Below are 27,703 nucleotides of genomic sequence, written 5' to 3' on the forward strand. Positions count from 1 at the left end.
CCCCATTATTGTCCACCCCTGGGACAGTTAGAACATTTTTCCTCTCACTCTATCAGAACTCTGGCTTTCCATCCTTTCTATTCTGAATCCGCCTAAGGTCAGATGCTGTAAGTTGTCTAGATTTATGTTTTTCCATTTTAGGGGAAATAATTGAGTTTTCTGGCTTAACAGTTTTTCTCCTGGATACCAGGATGAATAGAGATGGGAAATTAAACAAAGAACTTGCTATATCACCAAGAGATTAAACTCTTTTATATGATTTTATTGTTATGACTTGAAAAGAAGTATATGTTACTGGCTTAGAAGCATGTATTATTTATTAGATCAGAAGTAGAATCTCTTAATTTCTCCTTTTCATAATTGGATTCTGTATTCTGTTGTGAGAGTGTTTAAAATGCTCATTAATTAGACAAAGTGATGCCTACCCACTCCTTATGCAAAGGTTATGAGCTTTAACTCGTGGCCACATGTCTCTTTGGAGCAGTTAGCACTGCTGTAGATGGCATTCTGATTCCAGAGAGGAGGGATCAGCAAACTTTTTCTGTAAACGGTCAAATAATAAATATTTTAATCTTTATAGCCTCTGTGGGGTCTCCGAGAAGAATCAGCAACTCAACAGTTGTAGCATGACAGCAGGCACAGAGAATATGCAGACCAGTGATTGAGGCTGTGTTTCAATAAAGACTTTATTTATAAACACAAATTTGGCCTGTGGGCCATAGAAGCATAAAGCAGATTAGATATTTGGCTAAAATCTTATACCAGCTTCTTCTGTCTCTCCTAGGCCCCAAGTAGAAAATTATAACCTGATACTTTCTGTTACTTTAATCAATATAGAAGTCATAAGAAGCAAGAACTCACTTTGGCGACCTTGACACTTACTGTTCTTTATGACTGGAATGTCCTTTTCCACAGAGCATCGTGACTTGTGTACCCTTCTTCAAGTTCTTGCTGTCATGTCTCCTTTGCATTGAGGCCCTCTTCCCCAACACCCCATCACTCCCTTCGTTACTTTATTAAAAACAAATAGCTACACTCAGTTGTCCTTCTCCAAACAGTGTTTGAAACTGTTCTCAGTCATGAGGGACGTTAAACAAAATTATCAAATTTATAATCTGGATTTATTTCACATGATTGAGTATCTGTTTTTGCAATGGAAATGCCAGTTCTGCATCAGTGCACGGTATGTGAAAGCTGCCTAGTATTTAGGAAGAAAGTAAGTGTGTACCATCATGCAACTAAAGAAATAGTAAAACATTCACAGTTGAGCTTAAAATATGAACGTTCACTAACTCTTTGAATGATCTAATTATACTATAGACTGATAGTATCAATTTCAAAAATTATATGGAAAAAAACTTAATAAAATGTAGAATGTGGGTGTATTATTTGTGTTTCAAACAAGTCAAGCAGATGAAAAACTTAATTAAATGGTACTTGTTTTTAAAAAAACTCACTGGGTTTTGAGGATAAAAAAAAGTCTCACTCCCCTTTCTTAACTGTAACTAATAAGCTCAAGCTCTTTTTTTTTTTAAGTTTTTTAAATCAAAAAAATTTTTTTTAATGTTTATTTTTCAGAGAGTGAGGCAGAGCGTGAGTGGGGGAGGGGCAGAGAGAGAGGGAGACATAGAATCCCAAGCAGGCTCCAGGCTCTGAGGTGTCTGCACAGAGCTGGATGTGGGGCTTGAACTCCCGAGCTACGAGATCATGACCTGTGAGATCATGACCTGAACCAAAGTCATGCTTAACTGACTGAGCCACCCAGGCACCCATGATAAGCTCAAGCTCTTCCCTCAGTCTGAGTTGATGTAAATATGGAAGACTGGATACGGTTTATTGCAGCATTTCCCAAGTATGTGACTCAGAGGAAGAATCCTGCCAGTTGCTTTAAGGAAAAGACAACATGGTGAATGTGCTGTACCCTTGCTAGGAGGTACACATAGTGAAAGATCTAAGCATTATCTGCAACAACGAAACCTTTTTGACATTTTTAACTTGCTGTTTTCTAAAGATATTTGTATGTTCAGTATAATGCACCAACATTTTTATAAAAATTGCAGTGGATCTTCAATTCATATTTTACTAGGAAATATGTTTTATGACTTTCTTTCTTACTCAGCTAAATTCCTCTTTAAAAAAATTGTTAACTTTTTAACCTTTGAGAGGCATGGTGTGGGAATCTGAGCCTAGGACAGCAGAAGCAGAACATGTGAGGCTAACTCAGCAAATCGAACATATAATATGCTTATGAATTTGTGGAGGAATACAGGGGTACCTGGGTGGCTCAGCTGATTGAGTGCCCGACTCTTGGTTTCAGCTCAAGTCATGATCTCTCATGGTTTGTGGGGTTGAGTCACGTCGGGCTCTGCATTGACAGTGTGGAGTCTGCTTGGGATTCTCTTTTTGACTCTCCCCCCAGTCGGGTTTTCTCCCTCTCCCTCTCAATAAATAACTAAATTAATTAATAAACTAAAAAGATAATTTGTGGAGGAATACAAAAACGCCCATGATGTATGTGTTCCTTGTCTTCTTTATGTCTTTCATTAGGGCAGAAAAAAAGGAAGTAAATAAAAATAAAACCTAAGTGCCGAGTATAGTTGGTACAGAAAGGTCCTCAGAGTACAGAATTGTGAGGTTACAGGGGGGTTGAGAAAACATTTCTTCAAAGATCTAGGAATGAGAAGTGGCAGTTCAGTTGGCCTTTGGAAAATAGATGAGATTTTAACTAGCGTTTTTAGAAGAAATACTTTTCTGTATAGAGGGAGTGAAAAGGCACCAACATAGATGATACCTGGGGTACTGAAGTCTGTGGGATGGATAGCTGTGATTAGCTGGGTTATTTTATGGAAGATGTGAGTAAGCTTCTAGAACAAGGAGGTAGAAATTGCCAGTGGATTGCATGTTCAGGTTGAGTAGAGAACTGAGGAAAATGAAAAAGCCAATGGTCAAATACCAAGAAGAGATCAAACCCCAGACAGTAGTTGGGAGTCAGACCACCCAGAAGCCAGTAATCCAGGACTTGGTGGGAGATGAGAGCTTACTACTCTTGGTGCCTTTGTCAGTGACTGATGTCGCAGTATGTGCCCAGCGTGTCCAAGGCTACCTTAGTGAAGCGATTCCTCACCCTGGTACACAAGTGTGGGTGTGCCTCACATTTCCTGGGAATGCTGACCTCTGGCCTTTCAGTGAAAGCAAATGTAGTGCAAAGTTGACAAGTCTCTATCTGACCAAGATGTTATGTACCAATCACTGTGTTGAACTTAAAGTTGAATCTTAGATCTTTGATAAAAAGTATCTAGTTAGCCATTTCTCAAATCATACTTTGTTTGTAAAGACTGTCTCAAGCAAATAAAAAGCCTCAATGTTTTATTTGTAGTTTAAGGAAACAATTTCTGAGTTTTAGTATTTATTAAATAACATGACTAATTTCTTTTAATCCATCTAGTGGCAGACAAATGAGTGAGGGTGTTGGAATCAGAAAGAAATTAGAGTTGTAAGCTATCTGTTGTTCATTTGCTATGTGACTCAATGTCTCAGGATCTCCATTTCCCACATAAAAGTGTAAGGTCAAGACTCCCTCTGTGGGCTCAGTTGGAAAAGTAGGTAACATTGGGCCTGACAACTGGGGCTCAATAAACCACAGTTTCCTTTCTCTTTAGAAGAGTATCACTTTATTTCAGACCTCTGATAATGTTAGTGAAAGTGAGTTCTAGTCAGTTCTTACCTTGGAAAATAGGATGTAAGGAAACCATGTGTTCACATTAAACTTACAAAACATTAACATTTTTTTCTTAATATTTATTTATTTTTGAGAGAGAGAGAGAGAGTGTGAGCCTTGGGAGGGGCAGAGAGAGAGGGAGACACAGAATCCGAAGCAGTCTCCAGGCTCTGAGCTGTCAGCACAGACCCGGATGGCAGGGCTCGAACCCACGAACCACAAGATCATGACCTGAGCTGAAAGAAGTTGGACCCTTAACCAATTGAGCCACCCAGGCGCCCCCACATTAAACTTTTAAATAAAGGTTTCTGGTGATTATAAAAGCATGTGGTTTAAAGTGTCAGAAAGTTCTATGTGGCTTGTTAAAAAACACATAGCAATTTTCCTCCCCTCCCACATCATCACAAGAGACTGCCACTTTGAACTCTTTTTGTAGTTTCTTTTGGTATTTACTTTGTATTTATTAATAATGTTTAAAAAGAAATTTTTTTTTTTTACAAAATTTTTTTTGAGTAGTCTCCATGCCCAGTGTGGGCCTTGAACTCACAACCGTGAGATCAAGGGTTGCATGCTCTACAGACTGAGCCAGCCAGGTGCCCCTATCTTAATAATATTTTTATGCTATTTTTTCCCCCCTCACTTTTCAGTGTTAGGGATTATCTCTTGAGGTACTACCATAGAGTATAATGTTTATTCAATATTTTTTAATGTTTATTTTTGAGAGAGAAGGGGGGAGAGAGAGTGAGCACACATATACACACTTATGTGTGGTGAGGGGAGGAGCAAAGCGGGGGCACAGAGACTGATGTGGGGCTTGAACTCACAAATTGCAAGATCATGACCTGAGCTGAGGTCAGATGGTTAACTGACTGAGCCATCCAGGCGCCCTTAATGTTTATCCATTTTTATCTCTGTCCCCCACCCCTTCTTCTGGCAAAGACACAGTTCTTGTCTATCATCCATTTAATGCAGTTGTATAAAATATTTAGATTATTTCTGTATTTAGTTTTATACTCTTGTGACTATAAATGCTCATATGGGAGGCTCTGTAACATAGGATTAATTTTTCTTTCATTTGTGATCTTTAGTTTTCCTTGGAATTTAAAACTTTTGATTTTTTAACTTGGGCTTTTTTTTTTTTTTTTTAATCTCATTCATCTCAAATTTCTTCCTAAGAACTATAAATCTGTGAAGTAACCAAAATACATATCAATTTCATCATCTCACAGTCTCCTAAGGAATTCTGTTTAGTTTGGGCTGGTGGTTCTCCAGTCCTGCTACACAATTAGCTGGTTAGCATTCTGTGATCCTTTTGATTATTGTCCTAGGGATTCTCTATGCGCCGTGTTTTTGTCTTTCCTCAATATCCAGTTGTCATGGTCTCACCACCAGCATACCCACCCATGCTCCTTGGAGCTTCCTCAGAAACAATGGGTAGGGGAGACAGTTTCTGAGACTTTGCATTTTTCAAAGTGTTGCTTTTTTTCCTAAACATGCTTACTGATAATTTGGCTCAGAAGTCTTGATGAGAAAGAATACTCCCTTCAGATTAGCAATCCATAGTCTTTTAGATCATTGGTATTATAGAACTGGTATTGAGAAATCTGATTCTTGACCCTTTATATGTAGACTCTTTTTTAGTTCTGGGAGATTTTCTTGTTTTCTTTGTTAATTAGTCTGTTTTTTCTTTCTAAACTTTTTGGTAATTTGGCGTTGGACCTCCCACACCAAAATGTTGAAAACAATGTAGCTTTTCCGTGTTTCATTTCTGTGAAGTTTATTCAATTGTATTTTCTAACCTACTTTTGTTTTTTGTTATCCTATATTTAATATAAAAAGCACTTTCTTTGTTTTATAGCTTATTGTTACTCTTCACGGACAGAATACCTTTCTGAAGATGTTCATGTTTTTTGAGGCTCTCTTTTCCTGTTTGGTCTGTTTCTTTTAATTTTATTTCTATTTTTTTTGGGGGGGGTCATTCCCCATATTTTACCTTAGAGATGTTTCCCTCAAAAGTTTCATTTAAAAAACAAATTAATGTTTATTTATTAGAGAAAATGAATGAGCGGGGGAGGGGCAGAGACAGAGGGAGACACAGAATCCAAAGCAGGCTCCAGGCCCTGAGCTGTCAGCACAGAGCCCAACATGGAGCTTGAACACGCGAACTGCGAGATCATGACCTGAGCCACCCCGGTGCCCCTCAAATGTTTCATTTTTAAAGTGAGATCTTGCAAAGCTGCTTAGAACAGGTTCTGATGAGTCCTGTTACTCATTTCTTGTAAGATGAGATGATCTTGCTGGACTTCTCTTAATATGTTTCCCTGGTGACGCCTCATGCCATTATCTTTTAAATGAATCCTGGTAAACAGCTTTTTGGGAGCTTAGGGAAAGTGGACTTTGAGTGTAAATATCTATGACACAGACTTTTGTTTGATTCTTCTGTTTTGAATACCGCCCCCTACCGTCAGTCATGTGTGAGTTTCCCAGTCCAGAGACCCTCTCCCATGTGTGTGATATGCAGTGAATGAAACTCTGGTTTCTGTTGAGCAAGAGGAGGGGCATTTTTTCCAGCGGTGTGAAGAGAGGGAGGATGGAGTGATGAGGGGTACAAGTTTATCTCTTAAATTGCTCTTCAACAAATCTTGTTTTTGGCACCCCCTCCCCCCCACCTCACCTTCATAGTCACTTCCAGAGTTACTTAATGTCTTCCATTGCCTGAGACTTCCTGAGATTTTGTGGGTACATTGGTTTTCCTCCCAGATTGATGTGTTGCAGGCTTAGCCATCAGCTCTCTGAAACTTCCTAAGTCAGCCCTTTTCCTTCTTAAGGTTTCTGAATACTGTTCCTTTGTCTACTTCTCTGATCATTGTTGGTTTATAGGTATTTGTTTATGTTTTTTTTTTTAACCCTTTGAAACAACTTTGGGAGAAGTAGAGGTAAATGAAAGCTTTTAACTGATCATCTTAACTAGAATTTGGTTTCCGGTTTGTGTATGTGTGTGTGTGTGTGTGTGTGTGTGTGTGTGTGTGTGTGTGTGTGTTTGTGTTTACAGAATATGACTCCATGAAATAGTTGTGAATCATTTAATATAGCTCTTCATATACCATGTCAAATAAGCACTTAGCTCTTTGTGAATATTTAAAAATTGGTAGTGACATATTAAAATTAATGCTTTATTATTGATTTCCGAAAGCTTTTTTAGCACCTAGAATTCTACATTAAAATAACATTCATTTTTTCTCATTGAAAGAATTAGGTATAGCAGAGATAGAAGCTGGGATGTCAGAAAATTTTGCTTTGTTTTTGATTTTTTGGCCCCAATTCCTTTTTGTTCACATAATCTTGGTAACTATCATTTTGCTTTGCTTAAAAGTGAGGAATTGTGTTGTAGAATAGAAGAGTGACAGCATTTTACACTTGATCTTAGCCAAAAGGGCAAGAAGTGATAGTGCTGGCATTTTATAGAAATAAATAATTTCTTGCATCTGTATTTATAAAATACTTCATAACTAATACGGAATCATTTAAAAGCCTCATACTTAAAAGAGTAGATAAAATAAAAACTTAGCTAAATCAAAACATGAGTAATTAGATAAACAAAAATCTACACTTTTGGAAATTGTAGTAGTTCTAAAACATTGAGGCTAGTGAGGGTTAGAGTAGCAAATAAGATAAAATTTGCATGTAATTCTTCAGGATTATGTAAACAAGGCAGACAAATCTGGAACACCATGTTGCTGTCCTTTTCATTAGATACTGCTTAGAATAACTGAGAAGTATGTTTGTGATGATTTAAACTCCATGATTAATAAAAGCCATAAATTTGACTTAGTGCCTTTGAGGCTTTTTTCGTTTGTGTCATATTTAATGACAATTTGGTAGCCTTTGCCACCTTACATTAATATTGGTTACCATACCTATTTGATTTGGGGATTTTTTTTAAGCTAAAATATTACATCTTTTTAAAAGCAAACAAAAATCTCTACAACCCTGTTGGCACTTAAGAATGAAATTAAAACAGGAATACCTCTGTGTGAGTACTTGATAAATCCAGATTTGTTTGTATATGCACTGTTGTTAAAAAAAAGAATTTTTAAGATAACACAGTTTTGAGACAACAAAAACTGACACCAGGTGGTAAGGCTGTATTTATGATCGCAGTTGAAACTTCACACCAGCTGCCCTACTAGAGCTCAAGGGAAGAGTTTATAGAAATTCGTTCAGTAACGTGGGCACAAGACTTATAAATTATTCTAAAAAAGCTTCTTAAAGAAACGTTTCCCTTCAGAACCCTAAAAACAAAATAGGATAAAACCTAGGCTAATATGTTTCGTGTCTGCTCCACCTTTTTTCCTGAAGTAATTCTGAAGCACTTTGCAAAATTGAACTCACATATAAAATGGGTAGAGGTCAAATGTTACCACTGCCGAAAGGGATGTCCAGGATGCCTTGCTATAAAACGTACTAGAATCTATTTTGTGTAGCAGTTGAGAGCATGGACTTTGGGATCCGATTGCATGGATCTGACTCACAGATACGTTCTTTACTGGTTGTGTGACAAGGTTTTTCAACTTAACCAGTGCCTGTGTGCCTTCATCTGTAAAATGGGAATAGTAATATTACCTCATGTGGTTGCTTGGAGGATTAGATGAATTAGTATTTGTTTTTGCCTTGCAGCAGGGCCTAGAACAAAGCACAACAAACCGTTTGCTGTTTTTATTATGAGGATTATTATGGCAAATAAATTCTTAATTGATGTGTTAAAAATCTCTTTCCTGTGTAGTAATTCATTGTTATTTCATATCTAATTTGTGTCCTGTGACAGTAGAAACACAGTATTGGATGACACTGTATTTTATACCCTGTCTTATTTTTTTTAACATTTACTAAGCAAATTAAGCTGTAAAGCAAAATTTTAGGGAAAAGCATAAGTTACATCAGAGTAAATGTTTACTCTTGTATCCTCTAATTGTGTGTAGTAGATTGATTTTACGTAATTCCAGTGGAATTAGCTGACTGATATCTAATAGTCTTTTTTTAAAAATGTGAGGGAACTATATAACCGTTGCACAGAAAAGATAGTTCTTAAAAATTTAGTATTCATTGATATTTATTTTAAAATTTGAAACACCTTAAGTTCTCCCTGTTATTTCATTGAAATTTTAATTAATATGTAGGGTTTACCAACGTTAAATTTGAGTTTTCATTTGCTAGAAAGGAGAATAATGTGAGAAAGGATATAAATATAAGTTCTTATATTTAATTACCAGTTATTATAATCCAGTATTGAACTTACATGCAGAAAACAGTTAGTTGAATGTTGATGTGTTTTATGAAAAAAATAGATTAAACAATATTTATATAAATTTAGTTTGGAAACATTTTGTATTGATTTGTATTTTTAATAACATGTCAAATGCATACTTTTTTACAAAGTATATTTTAAGTATTTAACATAAAAAATGTATTTTTAAATTACATGGATATTAGTGATGAATTTTCCAAGCTTAATGATGAATTTTCCAAGCTTTCTGTAGGCTCTAATTTTTCTTTAATAACAAAATATTTTACGAGGCTTTTATTTTGTCATATTAAAAAAAAAAAACCCTGATCTTTAGTATTTGAAAAAAGCAAAACATGAAATTAAGGGTAAAATGTTTTAGTGGTGTTTGTCTTCTGAATATATAAATAATGCAGATTTGAGTAAGCATTTTTCAGTGAAAAATATGTTCCTGTGTTCATTAAATATTTATTAAGCACATTTTATTGCTAGAAACTGTGGCAGTTGCTGGTTTTATATTGATAAACAAATACTTCCTGCACTCAGGTATCTCAATTTCTAGCATGGGAGATGGGTAAAGCAAAGCAAATATGGAATTCCAAAATCTGCTAGGTGTCATTAAGTGAAGAAATGGATCAAGAGACCAAGGAGCTCTGTAGGATTTAGGTGGCAGTCAGGTGGCTACTTGGAGGGGATACTTTCAAGCTGATGTTTCAAGGATAAGGAGCTAACCATGTCAAGAATAGGCCGGAATCATTCTAAGTGGAGAAAATAGCCTCTGAGAAGGCGCGAGCAAGAACCAGTGTAGAGATAGGAAGCAATATGGCTGTAGGATTGTGTCCACTGGGTAGGTACCAACAGATTTGATGGCTGCCTGCATGAATGAATGGCAGCAGAAGGAAAGGACCATTAGTAGAATTGCCCAGTGGCTCTCTCGAACTACAGAATGGTTGTTTCTTCAGTTGCTACACCCTGTGGCTTTTCATTCCATTCCCCTGTGGGCTGGGACTTGTCCTGTTTACCTGTCCCTCCATAGGATTATTAGAAGGATTTAATAATATTTAAAAATGTTGAGCTAAAATGGCTGAACACATCTAGAAATTACCAGGTAGTTGTGAAAATTCAATGGTTGGGAAAATACCTCAGAGACTAATAAGTCTCTTATCAGCTGAGGTTTTGGTTGAGGCCTTGCTCAGAGAGCCAAGAATAGAGTGTGTCTTTGGTCTTTAGTGCCCGAGAGATGTGGTCAGATGGTGGTATCTTTGACCCCTAAACTGTCTGTCCTGTCTCTTTCTCTTCTCATTTTTCTGTGGATACAAGTGTTACACTCCTGGATGATGCCTCAGACCCCAAACTGTGTATCAGGTTGGTGACGGAATTCTAAGAAAGCTTTGGGAGTCCAAATGGCTGCAGTTAACAATCTTAAGTAAAACATATTAAAGTAGGCTCTAAACTTTCTTCACTCTATGCTTTGGCAGGTTTTGAAACTTGGAATTTAATTTTGAGTTTTCAGAAGTTTTCCTGTCTTGTGCCAACCTTTTTTTTTTTTTTTTTTTTTTAAGGTACCGATTATTTGAGTTCTAGTCACTGAGGTTTGTCATCTTGCTAAAGGAACTATGCTTGATCATGTCACTCATTCATTCGACAGATTTTTTTTTTTTTTTTTTTTTGGTGCCATACTTGTCTCTGTGTCAGTTGCTGATCATGTAGTAAGGGATGAAACACTCTTGGACTTTGTCCTTGGAAAGCATAAGATACGTTGTTGGTGGCAGAATTTGGGCAAGTAAACAAATGTATGTACGTACAGTTAGAGATTGTGCTCTTTGTTAGGAGAAAAAGGAGAGAGTGCTTTGAGAGAGGATAACTTTGTCATCTGCTTTGAATGAGCTCATCAGGGAAGGAATAATTGTGTAGGTAGTATGGGGGATCTCTGAAAGAGAAGTAGTTAGCAAAAGGAATAGAGGGGTAATGGAAGGTTCTAAGATCTCCCTACAGATGGTGATTATTTTTATTCTGAAATGGAAGGTTATATATACTGTTGAGCTCATCTTACCACCATTCATAATGTAAGGTACGTAGAATCCACAACAAAATCTTGATTTACAGAATTATTGCTGACATTGTGTGGGAAGATCTGTATTTACCTGACTTCAAGTATGACAGAGATCAACATGACATGAGTACAAAGTGATTAATTTGTTCAATGTATTATTATTGTGTGCTTAATATTTCTTATGTTTATAAGTATTATTCATTATGTTTAATGTTTAATGCTGGGAATTAATTTTTTTTAATAATAGACTTTTTTTTTAGAGCAGCATTGGTTTACAGGAAAATTAAGCAGAAAGTACAGTTTCCAAATAGCCCCTTGTACATACCCCACTGTACACATTTTCTCATATTATTTACATCTTACATTAATGTAAGATTATTAAAATACTTACATGTTACTGCTTTTTTCAATATAATTTATTGTCAAATTGGCTAACATACAGTGTATACAGTGTGCTTTTGGTTTTGGGGGTAGATTCCCATGGTTTATCGCTTACATACAACACCCAGTGCTTATCCCAACAAGTGTCCTCCTCAATGCCCATCACCCATTTTCCCCTCTCCCCCACCCCACCCCCATCAACCCTCAGTTTGTTCTCTGTATTTAAGAGTCTCTTATGGTTTGCCTCCCTCCCTCTCTTTTTATAACTATTTTTCCCCCTTCCCTTTCCCCATGGTTTCCTGTTAAGTTTCTCAAGTTCCATATATGAGTAAAAAACATGCTATCTGTCCTTCTCTGACTGACTTATTTCACTTAGCATAATACCTTCTTACAGAAACATTGGGTGTTTCTGTAAGAAAACACAGACCAAGAGAAGTTAAAAAGAAGCAGAAAGATGATGAAAAAAGAGCTGACTGGTTAGTTTTGCTTATGATTTCAAAGTCTTTATTTTACTTCATAAGTAATTCGAATGCTTCTATGTGGAAATGTCTGCACTGATCAACTTTGAAACTTTTCTCTCAATTTGATCAGGTTTGCTCTAATTTTATGTGAAGCAGAATAGATCAGTGTGGGAGGCTCACTGTATTTCACTTGAGTGAAATACAAGCTTGAGCTCCCTTTCTGCAGCTCAGAAAACAGCTGGGAAGACAAGGTCTCCATACTTCTAGAAGTTCTTTTTCTATCTTTAAATCTTATAAAAACCACAGAATATTATACCAATCCCTTTTTTGAAGTGTGTCAGAAAACTACAAAATGGTTGTTATTTACATATTTGTTTACAAATGACTTTATTTAGACAGGAAGTTAGCTCTTATAGATGATCTGTGTTAAAAGCTAAAAGTATCTATATTGTGTCAAGTAGAGAAAAGTCACTTAGAGAATAGGATTATTTCACTTCAGGGAAGGGTTCTGAAAACAAAACAAAACAAAACAAAACAAAACAAAACAAAACAAAATGAAGCCCAAGTGGAAATTGGTTCTTCATTTTTCTCTTAAATAGTCAGAAAAAGTTTTTTTCTTTCCAACCTAAATAGGAAACATGTGATTACATTTTTTGCTTTGTTTCTTATTTTTAGTAGTCATTTTAAACTGTATTTGCCTTTCATCTGATTCTTTTTGAAAAATGTTAATATTTTAGCGAATTTTGGATGATTGTAAAGGATTTTGTATACGGGGCTTTTTTCAGCTCATTTGATGAAAATTAAATAATTTTTATTCAGTTGACAAAGCTTTGTTATTTTAGCAAAATATTGCTAAATGCTCCAAAGCAAAAGTTAAGGTAAATAAAATAAATGCTATAAGCTTAATGAAGGATGAAAGTTTATATTCTCTTTTTTAAAATATTAATTCATTTTTAAGTAAACTCTACCCCCAGCATGAGAATAAGAGTCACATGCTCTACCAACTGAGCCAGCCGGGTGCCCCTGTATTGTCCTTATTAAAGGGTTATTTCCGTCAGGGAAATGGGTGCAATGATAGTGTTTCTGACTACACTTTGTTTTGCACTCAGCCTTATGAATGAGGATACTAATACTGTTAACAGTATCATGGCTTTATTTATTTAAATTTTGTATTTGATCTACAATGTTACATTGGTTCTAGATGTACAATATAGTGATTCAACATCTCTATAAGTCATGCTGTGCTCACCACAAGTGTAGCTACCATCTGTCACCACACAGTACTATTACAGTATCATTGACTATATTCCCTCTGCTGTATATTTTATTCCCATGACCTATTCATTCCATAACTGGAAGCCTGTATCTTTCACTCTCCTTCACCCATTTTACCCATCCTCCTACCCCTCTCCCCTCTGGCAACCATCAGTTGTCTGTTATGTTTGATTCTGCTTTTTGTTCATTTGTTTTGTTTTTAGATTCCACATATGAGTAAAATCATAAGGTATTTGTCTTTCTCAGTTTGACTTACTTCACTTAGCGTAATGTTCTCTAGGTCCGTCCATGTTGTCACAAATGGCGAGATCTCCTTTTTTATGGCTGCATTATATTCTGTTGTATATATATGTATATGTATACATGTATATGTATACACATGTGCACACACCACATCTTTATCCATTCATCTATGAATGGGCACTTGGGTTGCTTCCATATCTCGGCTGTTGTAAATATTGCTGCAGTAAACGTGGGGTGCATATATTTTCCCAGAATCCTGTGGGGTTTTTTTGTTGTTGTTTTTGGGTTTTTTTTGGTTGTTGTTGGTAAATGCTCTGTAGTGGAATTATTCAATCATATGGTATCTTTAATTTTTGAAGAAACTCCATGCTGTTTTACACAGTGGTTTACCAGTTTACATTTACACCAACAGTGCGCGAGGGTCCCTTTTTCTCCACATCTTCAACACTTGTTATTTCTTGTCATTTGATTCTAGCCATTCTGCTGTAAGGCAGTATCTCTTTGCAGTTTTGATTCACATTTTCCTGATGATTAGTGATGTGAATGTTTTTTCTTGTGTCTGTTGGCCATCTGAATATCTTGTTTGGACAAATGTCTATTCAGGTCCTCTTCCCATTTTTTAATTGAATTCTTTGCTTTTTTGGTGTTGAGTTGTGTAAGTTGTTTATATATTTTGAATATTCAGCCTTTATCAGATGTGTGAATTTCAGATATCTTCTCTCATTCAGTAGATTGTCTGTTTTGTTGATAGTTTCCTTCACTGTGCAAAAGCTTTTTATTTTGATGTAGTCCCAATAGTTTACTTTTGTAATTGTTTCCCTTGCCTTAGGAGACGTATCTAGAAAAACGTTCCTATAGCTGATGTTAGAGAAAATACTACCTATGTCCTCTTCTAGGATTTTGATGGTTTCAGGTCTCATATTTAGGTATTTAATCCATTTTGAGCTTATATTTACATATGGTGCTAGAAAGTGGTCCACTTTCATCCCTTTGCATATAGCTGTCCATTTTTCCCAGCACCATTTATTGAAAGAGACTGTCTTTATCCCATTGTATATTCTTGCCTTCTTTGTGGTAGGTTAATTGACCGTATAAATGTGGGTTTATTTCTGGGACCTCTATTCTGTTCTTTTGATCTATGTCTATTTTTGTGCCAGTATCGACAGTATCATTGTTTTAAATACCTATTTTAACTGATTAGGAAGTATCATTTATGTATTATTAGCTACATACCATTACCAAAACTGTACATTGTCATAGCCTAGTGTTTTCTACACTGATTAACAACAAATAGGAATGCACTAAACACAGTTACATTACAAATGTATTTAAAAGCCAAGTTCATGATACTTGAATGTCCAATAACAATTTCATATGTCTTACAGAAAACGCATGTTTCAGAAGAGATGGGTGAAATTTGATGGCCTTAGGCATTTCTTACTACAATAATGAGAAGGTGAGTACATTTTATGGTTCTCAAAGATTGTCTTACACATATAAGATGTATTTCAGTATGCTAAGCAAGCAATTCGATTTTTAAGAACAGGAGTTGGATTATCAACGTGAAAAGAGTTTATGCAGGGTGAAACATTCTTTCATAGTTTAACTTTTCCTTGACATATACAATTTGATTAAAAAATTATACATGCAGCAATTATTTATGGAGTAACTGCTACAAACTATAGGAATTGTGAATGACCTAAGGATGGATAAGAAATGGTCTTTCTCCTAGAGAACACTAAAGAATGTTTACCAGAGGATACTACAACTAGGAAATGGCAACAAAGAGAGGTTGCTTTGTACTCTGGAAGGGTATAGAAGAAACAAAGAAGGCTTCTTGCATGAGATTTCTTTTGCTATGAGTCTTGACAAAAGAGGAACGTTTGTACATTGAGACTAGAGAGAACAGAACATGCCTATTTAGAGAACAATAACATGTCCAGGTGGGAAATCAATTTTCTGATTAGAAAATAGAGTATATGAAGGAGAATTGCGGGAGATGAAGCTGAGAAGGTTCTTTGGGTTAGAGCTCATTGAATATCTTGATGTGAAAGTGGTCCCAGTTTAGTTTTTAGGCAAGTGAGTCTTACCCACATGATACTGTTTTGATCATGTCTTCATTAGGTATGAGACAGTCTGTATTTTTAGATGTGGGCTGAAATATTTGACATGTTATATCTGCACGTGTTTGCCACAGGTTACTTATCTACATATTTATATTTACAAATACGTATATTTGCACACACACATATAGTTAGGTAAGACAGAAACTGAAGACATTAACAGTTGTCAAATCTGGGTGGAGGATATATGGATGTCCATTGTAGAAATCTTTCAACTTCTCTGTGTTTGATGGTTTCCTTAATGAAAAGCTGGAATATATAAATATATCATATTTTTGGTTAATTAAAATCAGGTAGTTTTATAGTCTTAACTATGTACATCCCTTAACATACTCATTTAACACAGAAGCACATTTTCTTATTTATAGCTTATAACTTAACATTATTTTCTCATAAGGAGATTTTCACTTCCTATTGTGATATTTATGGCTTGAATAGAAACTTAAACTCCCTTGTATATATTTATTCTTCAGTGCTACAGGGCAGAAGAGAATTTGCTTTTAGATAGAAAGTAGCATACACTTACATGCTACAATATTAAGAACAATAAGAAAGCTTAGAGAAGTATTTAATTATTTGGTTTCAATTTGCAGAGATCCAAATAAAGCATCAAATAAATTTGAACACATTTTCTAAAAAATGTTTATTTATTTATTTTGAGAGTAAGAGAGTATGTATGCACAAGCAGGGTACGAGCAGAGAGAGGGAGAGAGAATTCCAAGCAGGTTCCATGATGCTAATGTAGAGCCCGACGTGGGGCTCGATCTCACGAGCCGATTGAACCACTCAGGTGCCCCTAAACACACCTCTTGGAGGTTTGCAGGATGGTGGGATAAATATTTTTTGAAAGCTGTTTTTTTTTTTCTCAGCTATTGTTTTTAGTTTGCTTGTACATTTGAACGTTGAGAGTTTCTGTGCCAGTGGTGGGTATGATGTGGTCTCTGTGGCTGAATCTGACCTCTAGTTTTTTTCAGCAGCCGTGCCATTCTCTGGTTTGATCGAAATGAGGGGAAGTCTATTCAGGAGGAGACAGGCTTCCATGCCATGAGGCTCTATTGGCAGTGGTCTCATTATCTCCATTTGGGAAAGAGAATTTCTGGTATCTGTGTCCAACTGGACTCATTTCTGTTTGTCCTTTAAAAGCTCATCTCAGGGTTCCTGTGTGGGTCAGTTGGTTAAGCGCCAGACTTTGGTCAGGCCGTGATCTCACAGTTCGTTGAGTTTGAGCTGCGTGTTGGGCTCTGTGCTGACATCTCGGAGCCTGGACCCTGCTTTGGATTCTGTGTGTGTCTCTCTCTCTGCCCCTCCCCTGCTTGCGTGTGCTCTCTCTCAAAAAATAAACATTAAAAAAAAAAATTTAAGCTCATTTCAGCTGCAGTGGATGATGCCTGTCACATTTTTATATATTGATACAATGAAATAATGCAGCCTTGGTTTGAAGTGGATAAAAAGTTCATGTTAAAAATAACGTGTATAAATTCTCTAACTTAACAATTTTTTAAAAATTTGAATCATTTTGTGTGGCATTCATTCCTTTACTATCCAGATGATTGGTTCATCTTGGCAAAAAATAAAAACATTGGAATGTTGCCTAAAAGGAGATACAGTTTCCGTTGTGACCCTCTTGCAGAAGAGTGGATTGGGTTGGAGGATTGGGAAGAGGGCGTTTTAAGGCCAGTGTCCAGAAGGCGCAGGTGTGGCAATTGCTGCTGTCTCAGATGAGTGTGTAGTTTTAACTGGGCACGTGCACCCGGTAGTTAGGCTTTCAGTGTTTTAAAGGTGCAACCGAGGAGTGTGTGGTTGGGTACACCTGTGCATTTTCCCTGGTTTTCTTTCCCTTTTGTCAGTGCTGCTCGTCACATCTCTGCAAGAAACGTTTTCATTGTATTGCTGAAAATGGCATTATCCCAACAGCCCTGATATCTTGTCACCTGCCAAGAAATCTAACTCACCCCTATTCTCACTCAGCTGTGGGCAGAACTGCCCTGTGGTCGTTTCATTGTCTGGAAGTGGTAGGAGATAAGTGACAGACTTGACCTTGATATCTGTCTGTTACGGGCTCAAGGGATGCTTCACAATTTCTGTCCTTAAGGAAAATTTTGCACTCTGAAAAACACAATCATTCTGAGCCTGTTGTCTTTTTTCTCCTCTACATTGTCTTTATCATGTGTTGTTAGAAGTGAATGTAAAATCAACTTATGTAGTATTAACATTATGAGATTTCTTGGGATCTCAGATGATAAATGAGCCATTAGAGAAACTATAACTTCCTGAGGTTAAAGAGACATGATAATTAGCTTGTTAAGTACATTTTTATCACTCCAGGGGAATTTATTTTTCTGTTTCTCTTACAGCGTACTTACCTGTTAAATATGCTACTATTATGAGCATGTGGGCAGGTTACTTTTTTTGAAGGAACTGTTTTTTAATCTCGTTAAGCAGATCTAGAGGAAGGAAATTTCCTTGTTAATGATAACATTTTAACTCAACAAATGCTTAATCATCTCACTGGATGTTTTTATAAGCTCCTGTAACTTTTAAGCAAGTAAGATTTGAGGATGGATCACCTCAGAGATGAAGTGTAAATGTTTTTGGACTTTGTAGATTTCTCAGTCTGCTCTCTGCCACTATAGATGTATAGCCAGAGAGGTCCTCGAGCTGTCCCCAAAGGTACTATGCTCTTTCCCACATCTGAGGTTCCTGACACTGGGGAGACACTTTCCCCCTTTTCTTATTCCTGTAGCACCAAGTGGTCTAGTCTTGCCTAGTATTGCCATCATCACCCACCTGCATTCATTGGGGTTCCTTTAAGCCAGCCAGTCACGTATTTCTTTGCATGACTTTGTTCAGTGGTGTCTGGGTACACACTGTGGGGAACGTGAGCATATCTTTCTTCCTGTATTTTCACCTGCATGTTTTTGCGCTTTCATCTGAACGTTCTGAACCGTTGCCATCCATCAGAATCCTGTGTAAACTTCAAGATCCATTTTTTATCCCCCTCAATGAAGCCTTTTAAAATTTATTCCAACTATGACATTTGCACAATAACATGCAAGGAAGATTAGAAGTAAAAGAAGCTGAAAGTAGGGAGGCAAATCAGGGGAGTATGCAGTAAATCAGACATTAATTTATCTGGGTGTAGGCTGTGTAGGCCAGTGGAAGTGTTAAAATGAATTTAGAAAAATATGAAAAATGAGCTGTCAGAGTTTGATATGATTGTGATTGATTGGTCATAGAATTCATTCATTGAGAAAATACTTCTACAGTGCTGATTATGTGAAAGGTATGAGGAAAATAGACATATGACCCAACAGTGTCTTTGGGGAGACTATAATCAAATGATCACACAGTAAATATAAAAATCACCATTTGAATTGTAGTTAGTAATTGCTATTAAGGACAAATGCAGGTTGCTCTTAGCTTAAATTAAGGTTATCTGACCAGGTGAAAAGAGGCTGGTCAGAAAACATTTCTTCTGGAGCATCTATTTATGCTGAAATGTGAAGGATGTAGAGGGAGTAACTATGTGAAGCTGGATTTGGACACATTCCTTGAAGAACAGAGTAAGAAAAAGCACTGTATTGGCAGAACATGGTGTATTAGAACCGCAAAGAAGGCTCACGTGACTGGAGAGAGTCCGAGAGTAGAAGGGAGGAAGTTGGTATGTCGCTATAGAGAGAGTCCTGAATTATGCGGGTGCAAAGGATTGACAGGAATCAAAGACTATTTAACACTGACTAGAAGACTGAGATTTAATGAACAGGTTACAGAGGGGAAGAGTATGTTTTCAGGAGATGATTTAAAGTGTGAGGTACTTATGGGATAGTTATATATACAATTGACGACTTGAAATATGGGGCTGGAGTTGACCGAACAGATTTGAGAATTTTCCTCAGAAAGTTGGTAGCTGAAAGTTGGTAAGAAGGGATTTTTTAGAAAATATAAAAAATAAAAACAAAAAAATATACACAAAAAACCCCCCAAACAAACAAAAAGGAAAACCAGGAGAAGAAAAGCTGCCTTGTACTTACTTCTTGACATCCTTCTTTTTCTGTGAGGTTGCCCACTCAACATCTTCAGTTACAGTTCAGATATCTTACCAGTTTTGGCTGTGTGAGGGGATGTGGGAAAGCTTTTGTGGCATTGGCATTTTAAATGGTGTTGAATGCATAGAGTTTTGATGTGTACATATAGTAGTCAGGGATGGCAGATTGGAGCAGAGGCATTGGAAGAGAAGAAGCCAACAAAGGAGTAGAGGAAATAGGATAGTATAGTGTATCTTGTCAACTGCAGAGGATAACCTCCCAGTAGAACACCATGTTGCTGACGGTGACTGTTCCTTACCTCTCTGGTATGCATGGCAGAAGTTGCCACTGAGAGGAATATGACCTTGGCACTTGTTCTCTGCATGGAATGGTTTAAATTAAAAAAAAAAAAAAATTTAATTTTGTGAGAGAGAGACAGAGCCCAATCAGGGGAGGGGCAGCAGAGAGAGAGACACACACAGAATCCTAAGCAGACTCCAGGCTCTGAGCTGTCAGTACAAGAGCCTCACGTGGTGCTTGAACTCACGAACTGGAGCTGGATCATGACCTGAGCCAAAGTTGGACGCTTATCCAACTGAGCACCAAGGTGCCCCTTTAAAAAAAATTTTAATGTTTATTTATTTTTGAGAGAGAAAGAGAGACAGTGCATGAGCAGGGGAGGGGCAGAGAGAGAGGGAGACACAGAATCTGAAGTAGGTTCCAGGCTCTGAGCTGTCAGTGCAAGAGTCTGACACGGAGCTGGAACTCACGAACCACAAGATCATGACCCGAGGCGAAATCTGCATGGAATGGTTTAATGATTTTTTTTTTTTTCCTAACAAGTTGCTTCAGATACTTTGGGGTCTGCTCAAAAATGAGGGTTCCATGAATAATGGTGTAAATAGTGGAAGAAGCCCCATAAAGATGTGTTCAAATTCTTCTGATATTTAGATCTTTCGAATGTGTCCTTTGATGTATGTTTCCAGATTCACCTCTTTTGACTCTACACTGTGGATCCTCTTTTTTTTTTTTTTAAATTTTTTTTTTTTTCAACGTTTATTTATTTTTGGGACAGAGAGAGACAGAGCATGAACGGGGGAGGGGCAGAGAGAGGGAGACACAGAATTGGAAACAGGCTCCAGGCTCCGAGCCATCAGCCCAGAGCCTGACGCGGGGCTCGAACTCACGGACCGCGAGATCGTGACCTGGCTGAAGTCGGACGCTTAACCGACTGCGCCACCCAGGCGCCCCTACACTGTGGATCTTCTTATTTCTCTCCTTACACCTCTATTATTAATGCTGTCTAACCGGTTATCTGGTAAACTTAAGGTTTCTTCAAGTCAGGCTCTAATATCATTATGTCTGTGAAAACACATCTGATCTCTTTTAAGCAGAACTGAGAGTTCCCATCTTTGGACCTGTATATTCCATGGTTTGTGCTCAGTTTTAAACTTTTCTTCATTACATTAGCTGGGCTTTCAGTTTGAGACTCCTTGAATGTATAAATACTATTGGAATTTCTTTTTTTTTTTTTAATTTTTTAACATTTATTTATTTTGAGACACACATCCTCGTGCGCACACATGAGCGCCAGCAGGGGAGGGGCAGAGAGAGAGACACAGAATCCGAAGCAGGCTCCAGGCTCCGAGCTGTCAGCACAGAGCCCAATGCTTGGCTCGACCTCACGAACCATGAGACCATGACCTGAGCCAAAGTCAGCTGCTTGACTGACTGAGATGCCCAGCTGCCCTGGAATTTTCTTTCCAACACGAGGCCCAGTAAATATTACACCACTTAATAGCTAAATAGCTGAAATGGCGGGGTGGCATTGTGATGAATGGTGTTGGTGGATCCAGAAAATGAAGACAGAGAAAGCTACCAAGAGTCTCAGGATGATCTTCTTGAGCAAGATGATAAAATGTAAATGCCAGTTGCATACAGCCCCAGTTGTAATACGTATGTGCCAGTTGCAAACAGTCCTATCCATCTTTTTAATTCTTTCGTCTTTTTTATTGGGGAATACAGGTAAAGTGATGCAGTTGTGATATTAAGATAATGATTAGAACCTTTGAGTAATATATTAATATGATCCAGCAATCTGGGGTTTGAGATACATTTTGTTCACAATGTGTAATAGCAGTAGTTTTGAAATAGTTTAGTTACAGTACCCATTATGGCCAGCAGATGCCTGCAAACACCATAAGATCATTTTGATCAGATTGTTTTAAAAAAACATAGGGTTGGTTTTTGGAACTGTATATTGCTGGTCTACTACAATTGTGTTTGATTCTTTGCCTTTATTTTTAATTCCAGATAAGAAAATTGAAAAGATATCTTACTTGAAAGGGCCATTTAATATTTTCCTTTCTGAGGTGTTAGGTGTGAATGAGGATATATATACTATTGTATGTCATCTAAAAAATTTAGATTAAATTATGAAAGAGAAGCACCTGTAAATATGCTACCATTCTATTCTGATAAGGTAATGAGCATTGCATTTTAATTTGTCTTATTTATTTTTTTCTCTAACGAACACAGGAGACGTATTCAAAGGAATAATTCCTCTTTCTGCTATATCTACGGTACGAGTTCAAGGAGACAACAAATTTGAAGTTGTTTACAACACAAAGAACTTTTGTTTTTAGAGTAGAAAAAGAAGGTAAGATTATTTTTTTTATCTTTGTAAAAACACTCAGACATTAATTTCTGACCAATCAGAAGATTGATAAACCAATTAAGCTGCAAATGTCAAGAAATCTTTAAATATGTTACTTTTAAATAATTTACATTTTATGTTCTTTTGAATGCCCTAATAAACAAGTTGACAAGTCATCTGTTTTTTTACTATTCTTGCATGCAGCAATACTTAGGATCTACTAAGTGACAAGAATTCCGCTAAATTCTGGATAATATGGCAGTGGAAAAAAAAAAAAGTAGGCAAAAATCTCTGCTCCTAGAGTCCCATGTTTTAGCTGTTGTTTTGATAATGCAGAGTAGTTATTTGATATGCAAAAACATTTTTCTAACTATTAAAAGTTGGTTTTATGGAAGTTTCCTTAGGCAGGTTTAACTGAACCATGTCATACTAACACAGATTTTGGAACATCTTTTATATTTTTAAAATTCTTTTACCTTCATCATCTGCTGTAGGTCAGTTGATGGTGAAAATTAGATGGCATGTAGTTGGGTTGTGGATGGAGTCATTTTAAATCCTTAGATCTTTTTCTGACTTTTGGAGGTGGGAAGGAGGGAGAGCCGGGAGAGCTAAGATTCTCTGTTGTATACTTTGACTATCATATAGCATTACTATATATTGTAACATACTCACTGCTTTTAAATAATATAGTAAAGCCATCTTCAATTAATTAAAGAATTATAATTTTAATTTAGTGTAAAGGTTTTATTTAGTATAGATTATAGCTCAGCTTGATTTTGAAAGTACTTCTTAGTACTTAATTGAATATGATGATATGGAGGAACTTACTAAATACTTGTGCTTCATTTTTCACAATGATCTTGTGAGAGATGTAGGTTTTACAATTACTCAATTTTACACATATCACAATTTACATCTTTATAAACTATAACATATTAGCTATATTGGGGGCAGTATTTGTCTTTTTTATACTGCTAGATTCCTAGAACATATACCAGTGCATGGCAATGAATGAGTGAATCATTCATTCAATGAATGAATGAAAACATTCAACGAATCTTATATATACCTAGAAAGCTTTCATTATTCCTTGGGATAATCAGTAACTCATAAATTCCAGCTGCTGTTCACACTGAAGCAGCTTTTTTTCACTGTGAATCACTAGCCATTTGTGAGATCAACTCAGTGGTTTCTGATGGTATTTTAAAAAATCCCCCCAAAACAGAAAAACGAACATGGAATAGAATAAGAACTATCAAAGTGCCTCGCTTGTAGTTAGCATTGTATTGTGAGAGCTACCTAGGTATCTATTGTACATACATAATGGAAAGAGTGTTTCTTACTTGACTTGCTATTTAAAAGGAATTGAGGGGCGCCTGGGTGGCTCAGTCGGTTAAGCAGCCGACTTCGGCTCAGGTCATGATCTTGTGGTCCGTGAGTTCGAGCCCGCGTCGGGCTCTGTGCTGACAGCTCAGAGCCTGGAGCCTGTTCAGATTCTGTGTCTCCCTCTCTCTGACCCTCCCCCGTTCATGCTCTGTCTCTCTCTGTCTCAAAATAAATAGGGGCACCTGGGTGGCGCAGTCGGTTAAGCGTCCGACTTCAGCCGGTCACGATCTCGCGGTCCGGGAGTTCGAGCCCCGCGTCGGGCTCTGGGCTGATGGCTCAGAGCCTGGAGCCTGTTTCCGATTCTGTGTCTCCCTCTCTCTCTGCCCCTCCCGTGTTCATGCTCTGTCTCTCTCTGTCCCAAAAAATAAATAAACGTTGAAAAAAAAATAAATAAACGTTAAAAAGTTTAAAAAAAATAAATAAAATAAAAAATAAAAAGGAATTGAGAGCTATAGTCTAGGGAAGGGGTTGGCAAAACATGGCTTATAACCTAAATCTGACCTCTGCTTGTTTTTGTAAATAAAACCTTTTAGATCAGAGCCACTGTCATTCATTACATATTGTCTGTGGCTGCCCTTGTGCCTCAGACAGCACTGAGTAGTTGCAGAGTGTATGGCCAGGAAAGCCTAAGATACTCTCTTCCCGACTGGATATCCTGAGGATCTTTCCTTATGCTTTGGTTTCCTCTGCCCAGAAGGTGACTGTCTGTTTCTTTCAGGTGCTTATCACTTTCCCCTTGGCTTCTCAAAACGAATTTCACATATGCCACATAACTTGCGTGTTAAGACAGACCATACTAAATAAAGCTTCCAACCTGTGTGGAAATCTGTTTAGCCATATTTACTTACTGTAGTTAAAAGTTAAACAGACACATTTAAGTAGAATATATCAACCCACACGTTTCAAAGTTATATGTTTACAATCGACCAATGTCCTTCTGTGATATGTAGTTCATGTGTAGTTCATATATCACATAATTGATACATAAATAGTATAATAATTGCAGCAAAACTTTGGTATAAATTATTATTTGTTAATAAGTCTTAGGTCTCTAAGTTTAAAAGCATGAAAATACTGCTTCAGTAAAAACTGAGACTATCCAAATGGAATTACTGAGTAAGTTATTTCATTGAAAGTCATTTTTACATAGTAACTAACATTTTTAAAAGCTAGATATACATAGATGTGTGTGTGTGTATGTATATATGTGTAAATGGTGTATGTGTGTCTATGTATTAGAATGGAACCTTCAACAAGATGCTAAGTATGTTTTCTTGTTTTTTTTCTCCTTTCCTGAATACAAATGGCTGATTATTTTTTACTTTCTGGGAATTGAGAAATCAACCTTAGTGTCTTATGAAATATTTGACTTAATGAACTTTAAGCCAGATGAAACTTTACTTCAGTCTAATCAAGAAGCAAGATGAAAGTTGAGAACGCAAAGGGAAAATGGTTCGACATCATAGCAGAAATGAATTCTGCATTTTTGATGAGAAGGTTCTGAAAATCCTATGTACAACAGCTACCCTCTGTCTTCCCTGTAACCAGTGTCACTATTTCTAAACTGCTGCATTGCCCACTGGCATTGCTTAGATAGGGTTACAGTTTGGCAACTTTTTCCCACAAAGTTTCAAAGGCTTCAATTCCCCCATGTTTCTTAGTGCGGTATTGTTATGCTCTTAGTTGAAAGTGAATTATATTGAGGTAATAGCATTTTGTAAATACTCTTCCTAAAATAAAAATTTAGTCGGATTCCTTTGTCCTGGAGCAGAACCATTGGAATTGGCCAGAGGGTCATAACCGCTGATGATCTTTCCAGTCTGTATTCCCTGGCACCTGTGGCCACACATACAGATGCGGTACTTCAAAAAGAAGGTGATGTTTTGATTCGGCAGTTTGCATCCTTAGAAAAGGGCTTAAGAATTCTGAGTGGTCGTCATTTGTGTTCCTGGGGCCATTTTCAGTACTAGCGATCAGCCGTAGGCTCATGTTCCTGTCCACCTAAGCTAATTCTAAACCCCTGGAGGCAGGCAGCTGTTTTTCCTTTCGACTCTGTTTCCAGACAGCATTTTACAGCCCTCCAGTGGCAGCAATGATACTGCAAAGCTTATTTATTATTATTTTTTAAATTTTTATTTATTTTTTAACGAACATTTGGGTAAGAAACATATGTTTCCCTCAGTTATTTTGGACAAGTAGACTTACCTGCCTTGAAATAGTCAATGTTTTTAGAAGTGAGTCATGGAGCATTAACTGGCTGGAGTGAGAGCCAGGGAATTATAAGTTCTTCACTGTCAGGGGAGCTGGAATGGCTCAGTCGGTTAAGTGTCCTACTCTTGATTTTGACTCAAGTCATAGTCTGACACTTCATGGGATCCAGCCCCACATCGGCTCTGCTCTGACACTATGAAGCCTGTTTGGGATTCTCTATCTCTGCCTCTCTGTCCCTCCCTGCTCTCTCTTTCTCTTTCAAAATAAAAAAATAAACTTTAAAAAAAAGTTCTCCATTGTATACGTTGGTGGATTATCATACTAGGTCGCAAACTGTGGAGTCATTCTTGAATCTTTTCCTTTCAATGTCTCGCATCCAGTCCATCAGCACATCTGATCATTTCGACTTTGGAAATATGCTTGCATTCTTAATTCTCAAACCTCTGTCATTACGACTCTAATGCAAGCCACTGCCTCTATCTGGGTTTTGTAATAACCTCCTTTGATCGACTGCAGGCCTATTTTTCTACACAGCTGTCAGGGATCATTCATCAAAGAAGTCAGATCACGTCCATCCACTTCAGATGCTGTGTTGTCTCTCCATCTCACTGAGAGTAAAGTACTTCTGTCCAAGAGCCCCTACGTGCTCTGGTTCTGGTCTTGTTTGTCCTTATCTCCTTCTGGGCTCTCCCTCACTCACTGCATTTCAACAATTCTTCTGTTGCTCCAGGGCATTGACACTGACTGCTGCTTTCTTTAACCTGGAATGCTCTTCCACCAGCCATCCTCCTGACTTGCTCCATCACTTCCTCTTTCTTTAGGCTTCGGCCTAACCCTTGCCTTCTTTCTGAGGCTTTTTCTAGTACCCAGCTTAAGAGTTTATATTTCTTATGTGCTCCATCCCTTGCTTTTTCTTTGTCCCCTTGCACTTGTCAATGTGTAATAGATTACATATCTGTGTTTTATTGCCTTCCTCCTTTGACCAGAGGGCAAACTCCAGGAGAGTAAGACTGTGGTCTGTTTTGTTCACGCTACCATTCCTGGTATTCAGAATAGGTGTTGGAACCTAGTAGGCACTCAGGAAATATTTGTGTGAATGAATGGTTATTGATTTATGAACAGCCATGGTGTGTGCAGGTACTTTCTTCCCTAAAATTGACCATGGTTACATTGAGGACTTTTTGGTTCAGTTATATTAGCATATCAAAAGTAAAGGTCCATCTGAAGCATTAGCTTCTGTCACTAATCTTATACACAGCCCTCATGTTGCCCAAGTATAATTATCCCTAGTATAATCAATCCTTTATGCTGCTAATGAATATGCCTACTCCTAAATGCAGTGGTCAGAGAATATTGTCTCTCCTGTTGGTTTTGTTGTTATTGTTTCTTAACTTTTTTTTTTTAAATGTTTACTTATTTGAGAGAGTGAACACGAACAGCGGAGGAGGGGCAGAGAGGGTGGGGAGACAGAATCCTGGACAAGCTTAGTGCTGTCAGTGCAGAGCCCAATGTGGGGCATGATCCCATGAACCCATGAGATCATGACCTGAGCCAAAATCAAGAGTAGGACACTTAAACCGACTGAGCTACCCAGGTGCCCCTTTACTTTTTGTTTCTTACAGTAGTTGGCATTCATTCCTGAAAACCTCAAAAACTAGTTTGAGGGGATCATTGTCTTTTATTTACATTCTAGAATAATTAGAAGAAAGTGGTGATTTTGTTGTTTTCCCTTTTTCCAACCCGGAGTGCTCTACTTTGGAGCAAAGCCATGTTTAGGTCAGAGCATATTCTCTAAGGAATAGTGCTTATTAGCACAGTGCTAAGATCAAGTTAGACACTCAGTAAATATTTGTTATTAGAAAGAATAAAAGAACCTTGGTGTGAAGAGTA

The 27,703-nt window shown here is 37.2% G+C and overlaps 1 protein-coding gene across 1 annotated transcript in view; it reads left to right on the forward strand.

The window, feature by feature from the left end:
• The window catches only part of ARAP2 (ArfGAP with RhoGAP domain, ankyrin repeat and PH domain 2), a 216,413-nt gene that overhangs the window by 51,119 nt on the left and 137,591 nt on the right, over positions 1 to 27,703 (forward strand). The window contains 4 exon segments of the mRNA XM_032593080.1: positions 14,798 to 14,837; positions 14,839 to 14,872; positions 22,102 to 22,178; positions 22,180 to 22,219. Coding sequence (XP_032448971.1) covers positions 14,798 to 14,837; positions 14,839 to 14,872; positions 22,102 to 22,178; positions 22,180 to 22,219 — 191 coding nt within the window.

The sequence above is a fragment of the Lynx canadensis genome, chromosome B1, assembly GCF_007474595.2.
Source record: "Lynx canadensis isolate LIC74 chromosome B1, mLynCan4.pri.v2, whole genome shotgun sequence".
NCBI classification, from domain to species: Eukaryota; Metazoa; Chordata; class Mammalia; order Carnivora; family Felidae; genus Lynx; species Lynx canadensis.